At 33.0% G+C, this 7,723-nt stretch overlaps 1 protein-coding gene across 1 annotated transcript; it reads left to right on the forward strand.

The window, feature by feature from the left end:
- Positions 1-499: 499 nt before the first annotated feature.
- LOC128555622 (uncharacterized) lies at positions 500-7,508 on the forward strand. Its single transcript, XM_053538450.1, has 2 exons — positions 500-1,234; positions 2,681-7,508. Exons 1-2 carry the CDS (start codon positions 1,057-1,059, stop codon positions 3,205-3,207), a joined length of 705 nt encoding a protein of 234 aa, XP_053394425.1. The 5' UTR covers positions 500-1,056; the 3' UTR covers positions 3,208-7,508.
- The last annotated feature ends 215 nt before the right edge of the window (positions 7,509-7,723 follow it).

Here is a 7,723-nt window from a genome sequence, read left to right on the forward strand (position 1 = left end):
CATAATGTTACAGGTAGTAAAAGTAAAAGAACTTTTCTTTGTTTCATATATAATTCAGTCACTTCATATCCATTTTGATACAGTTTCTAGATTTTCACTCCGTCAGAGACCAATTTCCCACATGACACCTTAACTTTTGCTTCAAGAAAACGAAAAGAAAACGAGGTGTTTTATAGTATGCAATGGAATACAATTTAACTGAAGCCATGGACCCTCATACTGTCGTATTTCAGAGAGCGATCTACAGAATAAACACCCTAGTTTTGTTTGCAAGTAAAAAAATCGAAAATGTGCATGAAAAGTATCTTGTTTTATGTAAATTATATTCCACGAGTGAAATGGTGCCCCTCTGGGTCCCGGTTTACGCGCAAATGTGTTTAAAATGTAAAAAAAAGATCTATTTATAAATTAATGTTTCGATTACACCACGGAAGTATAATTTTGGCGGAATATTTGCTACATATTCTTCATTGGTAACATTATCTACAGTTTTGTTTAATCTGTGTTTTTAGGGATGTACCATCATGATGTTACATGAACATTCAACCTCTGCAATACTGGAATGTTATATAGGGAAATACATGTTGATGTTTAATATAATGCTTTCAGAAAAAAATATGACATCCTATACCTTGTGAAGAAGCAATGAACATACTTCCTTTATTCCAGTTTGTAGTAAAAATATTTCAGCAAGTTTTCAGTCATCGTGATGAAAAAATATATAGCACATGATGCAGAATCCGTACGCAGTTTAATATAAATGGGAAAACAGTTTTCGAATGAGCAGAAGTATTTTTAAAAAAGAAAAAAAGAAAATTTAGTCTAAATATCTTACAATTTAAAAGATTAATACTATTACCTTTAAGCAAACTGTATGTTACATATTCAGTATTTTTAATCAAATTTTATGGAAATCTCTAATGTTATTTCTGTTTTCTAGGTTTACACGGCGAGCCCCCAGATCAGTTTATTCCATCTAGACCAAGAGAACGAAACTCTACTCAAGATGGCTTTTATGGAAGTGGTTGGCATTCAGTCAGCCATGAATCTATACAAATGCAAACTATGGGACAACCATCACCAATGTACCAAGGAAAGTTTATAATGGCACCAGGTCCTGATGTACCCCCAGTAATAGCGCATTACCCGCACGAACATGCGGGAAATAGAATGCAAGTACCAGCTGACCAACGTTTAGTGAGAGATTCCACAACACCGATGCCGACTGATCATGGTAAATTCATTTCAGTGCGTCAGATATATCTTTTCAAAAAAGCAGTATTAAGATTGAATGTTACACACAAACGGTATAGACTAACTCAAAACAGCAAATAAAAGGGTAATTTCTTGAGCAAATTGTCCAAATGTGCTAAACAAACTCCTGATTAAGTTGTTTTAAGGTAATCGAGGAGGTATCGACTCAAAATATAATCTTCCAAACGAAAGTTATAAACAAGAGGGCCCTGAAAGTCCTGTATCGCTCACCTGACCTAGTTCTTACCCGACAAATAACCTAATATTTTATGTGGTCTAGATATCAAAGAGACAAACATTTTGACCATGTTTTATGTAAATCAGTACATCATTATCCAAATTTTTCTCTCTTTTTTGGCTTCTAATGTGGTAACACGGCTTTGCTCCATGATTTGACCTAGTAACCCAGTTAAAGATCTCAGATAACCCAGTTTAAAAATTGATCTATTGGTAATAAAGACAAACATTCTTACAAAGATTCATGAAGATGAGATAGAAAATGTTGCCTCTAGAGTGTTAACAAGGTTTTCCTATTAACTGACATAGTGACCTAGTTTTTAACCAAAAATGACATAGTAACGAACTTGACCAAGTTTCATTTAGATTTGGTCAAAATTGAGACCTCTGGAGTGTTAACAGTCAAATTGTTGACGACGCACGACGGACGACGACGGAAGTATATGTCTGTTTTATCATATATATCAGCATATCATATCTGATTTTTTAATGTATTCAATTATATGTAAGTCTTGACACTGTTCATCATCTAAAACTTTTGACATGGCTAATGGCATGAAGGAAAGCAATGAATTGCTTGATAAAAAATGGAACTATCTTATCATCAATAATGCTCCAACTAAAAATCTACAAGGACATTTACAAGATATACTTTGTTGTTTGTTTCAAAGCTCGGATGAGAGTCGAAAGACATAGGGCGATCACAATAGTACATTTTGAGCACCCTGAACTCTGTTGAGTATGGCGGCTGATTTGTGCCATTTTTCCTTTTCACCACGCCAAGTGAAAACACCAGCTAATTAGTGGCTTTTAGACTTGCTTCCCCGCTGTTAAGCGAGTTTTCGCTCAGCCCAGCCCCATTTTAACTTTTTAAATCTCGTGTTTTCGCTTGGTAGGGTCGCGGATCGAAAGAGGGAATGGCACAAATTAGTCACCATATTTGAGCTTTACACCTCAAATCGCCACTGCACTCTGACTGAATTAATAATTGATGTAGATGCCTCGGGAGAAGCTGAAAAAATTAAGAACTATTAAAAACTATCATCGTTTTCCTAATTGAAATGAAACGTATCAAATGTTAAAAAAAAAATCAAGAAGTCATTGATACAGCACCTTCATAACACAATTTCAATGAAAACGTAACCAGAATGTATGGACTTGTCATAACCTGTTTTGATCTTTTTTCCAGAAAATGACAGACCACGGGTGCAGCCTTCAATAGGAGGAATTATTTTCAAACGCATCATCTCTTCATTATTTATCATTCTTGATATTTGCCTTAATTGGATGCAGTTTGGCTCATGGGTCGGTAATTTCGAATTACCGGGCTGGTTAGATTTTCTAGAAATAGCAAATAGTTTAAAGGGAAAATCCCCATTAAAGTCCCAATGCGACGAGGGATCCTTCGACCTTACGACAACCTTCGGTGCCTTTATTGGCATTGGAACCGCATACGGCCTCGTTCGGATAGTTAATACGATTGGAGAGACAATTGTTGAATACCAGAAACAATATCCTAGTGAAACTGAGCCGCGGTGCAGAGGTTACCAGATTCTCCATGGTTGGATGGCGACCACTCTCGCCATTCTCTGTGATGACCTGCCACAGATTATTCTGCTGGTCATCTTTAGTTGGCAGTGTCACATCGATTATATTTCCATGGCAAAAGTCTTGATTTGGGCGTTGGTTAAAATGATAAGAATAATTTTCGCCTAGGTACATGTAAGCACATCTACAAGCCATGTTGCGGCGAATGTTTCGAGGACTGTTGTGTCTACCGCTACGACTTCATCTGTTGTTGCCAAGTACTCTACTTTAGACCATGCTGCTGCTGCAACGACAAGAAATGCATCGAATGCGTGCCATACGATATCTGTCCCGATTGCACGTGCAAAAGAAATGAAAGGTGTTGTGGTGAAATCGACAACGACCCTGAATGGGCTTTGGGCTTATATGACAAGTTACTTTACCTGTATTTCATACTTATGGTTGCAATAGTTGTTTTTTCATTACTAAAGGGATTTGGCGTACTCAGACAACATCAAGGATTTTCAAAATTACAGACAAACATCTAATATCCAGAGACAAGAAGAAACTTCAAACGCTCGGGCATACTCAAGAATATTCGTCGACAATCATTAGTTTTACTTGTGATAAAATGTCCGAATGCACGAAACCAAAACCCTCACAATTATTACAGTAAAAACACGTGCTAGTTTAGATTTTAACAAAGTTTAAACACACTTAGAAAGGCGCTTCTGGATGTATGTAGTCATGAGGTTCTGTCGTGTTCGTTCTAAAATATATTATAGAGAAAATAAGGTAACCTGAATTTTATTATTTAAAAACCCTGTCTACTCGTATAAGGAAGAAACTTAAGGACACGTCACGGTGAGATATTTTAGCATTGTTGCAATACACAACTGATATTAAAATTGATTTCCAATACATGTGCTCATTAAATAAATCCTCAATATCTATGTGAAAATAAGGGATGTGTTTTGTATGATTTCAACACAATGAGTTGCTCTAATTAGTGACAAATGACTGAAACAAAAGGAATTCTTACGTGATTTGGATAGACAAAACGACAGTAAAATAACAATATATTCTTTTATTTTTTTAATGTTTTAGTTGTAAGCTACAATACAGAAGAGCCATTTTAAGAAAATCAAAGGGGAATGTAGAAATAACAGCAAACTTTGAATTAGATCATGAATCATCATACACCTGTCAAAATTTGTCATTAGTTTTCACGATCTGTCGAAATTATTTTTATCTCTCCATTCTGCATATGTATTGTTTTTTGTTAGTATCTTGGTAGGGCATTGTAGTTTGTAACTTTACATTCCACACCTATATTTGTGCTTGGGATTGCTTTGCTGAGCTCACTGAAGTCCCGTACGAATTTCTATTGTTTTAGTTTACTGTCTGTAATAAAGGTACCAGACCTCGTTATTGAGATATAAAAATTGCTCCTTTCTGGTGGGAAAAGGGAACTATTTGGTTGAATCATAACATAATTTTTTTTTGGAAAGAACTGAATATTCTTTGTTTTTTTTGTCATTCACCGGAAATTCTAAACGTGATACCACCTTAAATGTTTAGTGATTTAGATCTTAATTAGAGTTCTTTAAAAAAAAAAACCCCGCTGCAACAAGTGCCGGGGATATAGTTTGAGATGGCATGGTTGTGGTGAAGGTGAATGTATGAGTGATATTCCGAAAGATCTTTCTTTATATTATATTTTTCTATCACGGAGAAAGCAGTCCAATGTTTCATTTTGGTTAACAATCAAACTGGCATATCATGACATTTGAATGTCCAGCCATGCGCTCACTTGTTAATACATATTAGTATTTTAAGGCATATGCTAGATTTACGTAGACACACCCGTGATTTTCAGTTTTGAAAATGGTGAAATCTTCAACTTTGGGTCTCTGTAGATTTACCGGTATGTCACCAGTCGGTCGCCGCTAAACATACCAAGAAAGGTTATTGAAATGTCGAAAAGTAGACAGTATCCTATATGAACACGTGTTTGCCCGACTGTGCTTATAAAAAAGTTTTTCAATCAAGTGATTCGTAAACAAAGACAATGTAATTGGGGGTCCCCGCTAATGCTTCAACAGACTTGACCAAATTAAATAAGCACTATTCATTACCATGTTTTTACAAAATCGTGAAGACAATAATTTAATGTTAGCCTGTATTTCCGTTATATTAAACGTTATTAGTTTAATTTGGAAAAGTGTGGAATTCTTCTACACTTCTCATGTTTTGTCATCCTGCAAAATAGGTGAGCGTACTATAGAATTAAAAGAAGCTTAACATTTCATAGTGCAGCTTAAATGCTTATTCAGGTGCATCTGTTTGCGCAAAGGACATAAAACTTGTATAAATTGTTTTGTGACTGTTGTAATTTAGATTGAAGGAAGTTAAAAATCTTGTATAAACTGTTTTGTGACTGTTGTTATTAAGTTTGAAAGAAGTAAACACTTGTATAAACTGTTTTATGACTCTTGTAATTTAGTTTGAAGGAAGTAAGAAATTATATAGACTGTTTTGTGACTGTTGTAAATTAGTTTGAAGGAAAGACAAACTTGTATAAACTGTTTTGTTACTGTTGTAAATTAGTTTGAAGGAAGTAAAAAAACTCGTATAAATTGTTTTGTGACTTTTGTGATTTAGTTTAAAGGAAGTAAGAACTTGTATAAACTGTTTTGTGTCTGTTGTAAATTAGTTAAAAGAAAGCAAAAACAACTTGTATAACATGTTTTGTGACTGTTGTAATTTAGTTTGAAGGAAGTGACAACTTGTATAAATTGTTTTGTGACTGTTGTAAATTAGTTTGAATGAAGTAAAAAAACTTGTATTAACTGTTTTGTGACTGTTGTAAATTAGTTTGTTTGAAGGAAGTAAAAAATTGTATAAACTGTTTTGTGACTGTTTTAATTTAGTTTGAAGGAAAGAAAAACTTGTATAAATTGTTTTGTGTCTGTTGTTAATTAGTTAGAAGAAAGTAAAAACAACTTGTATAACATGTTTTGTGACTGTTGTAATTTAGGTTGAAGGAGTTACAACTTTTATAAATTGTTTTGTGACTGTTGTAAATTAGTTTGAAGGAAGTAAAAAAACTTGTATTAACCGTTTTGTGACTGTTGCAATTTAGTTTGAAGGAAGTAAAAAAAACCTTGTATAAACTGTTTTGTGATTGTTGTAAATTAGTTTGAAGAAAGTAAAACTTGTATAGATTGTTTTGTGACTGTTGTAAAGTAGTTCAAAGGAAGTAAAAAAATGTATAAACTGTTTTGTGATTGTTGTAAATTAGTTTGAAGAAAGTAAAAACAAATGTATAAACTGTTTTGTGATTGTTGTAAATTAGTTTGAAGGAAGTAAAAACTTGTATAAATTGTTTTGTGACTGTTGTAATTTAGTTTGAAGGAAGTAAGAACTTGTATAAATTGTTTTGTGACTGTTGTGTCGCAGTCCAAAATTACATCTGGCTAGTAGAAATTGTTTGCTCATATGAGTTCGAGACTCGGGTCAAGGGATAACGGGTCTGGAAATACACAAATATGCGCCTATATTTAATTTGTCAGCGACATAAACTGTGGCCTTCGCCATCAACATTTCATTCCAAGTGCAAATACATAGAAATAACAAAACCGATGAATGGCAAAATATAGATAAATGATTAAGCATCAAAAACAATCTTCTAAATTACCTGGAAATACACAAATATGCGCCTATATTATATTTTATTTGTCAGCGACAAAACCTGTGGCCTTCGCCATCAATATTTTATTCCAAGTGCGAATGCGTTGTGCAAATTAGCCGGGAAATCGAAAATTTGAAGAGAGGCCCATCCATTTGGCTAGTTATTATAGTTAGTGAATTATGAATAAGTAATATGAAGAAAGTAAAAACTTGTATAAACTGTTTTGTGACTGCTGTAAATTAGTTTGAAGGAAGTAAAACTTGTATAAACTTTTTTTGTGATTGTTGTAAATAATTTTAAGGAAGTAAAACACTTATATAAATTGTTTTGAGACTACTGTAGATTAGTTTTAAGGAAGTAAAAAAATGTATAAACTGTTTTGTGATTGCAGTTGTAAATTAGTTTGGAGGAAGTAAAAAATACTTGTATAAACTTTTTTGTGATTGTTGTAAATAATTTTAAGGAAGTAAAACACATATATAAATTGTTTTGTGACTGTTGTAAATTAGTTATAAGGAAGTAAAAAAATGTATAAACTGTTTTGACTGTTGTAAATTAGTTTGGAGGAAGTAAAATATACTTGTATAAACTGTTTTGTGAATGTTGTAAATTAGTTTGAAGGAAGTAAAAGCTTGTATAAACGTTTTTGTGATTATTGTAAATTAGTTTTAAGGAAGTAAAACACATATATAAATTAATTGTTTTGAGACCGTTGTAGATTAGTTTGAAGGAAGTAAATAAATGTATAAACTGGTTTGACTGTTGTAAATTAGTTTGAAGGAAGTAAAAACTTGTATAAACTGTTTTGTGACTGTTATAATTTAGTTTGAAGGAAGTAAAAACTTGTATAAACTGTTTTGTGACTGTTATAATTTAGTTTGAAGGAAGTAAAAACTTGTATAAACTGTTTTGTGACTGTTATAATTTAGTTTGAAGGAAGTAAAAACTTGTATAAACTGTTTTGTGACTGTTATAATTTAGTTTGAAGGAAGTAAAACTTGTATAAACTGT

Source organism: Mercenaria mercenaria, chromosome 3 (assembly GCF_021730395.1).
Source record: "Mercenaria mercenaria strain notata chromosome 3, MADL_Memer_1, whole genome shotgun sequence".
In the NCBI taxonomy this organism is placed as follows: domain Eukaryota; kingdom Metazoa; phylum Mollusca; class Bivalvia; order Venerida; family Veneridae; genus Mercenaria; species Mercenaria mercenaria.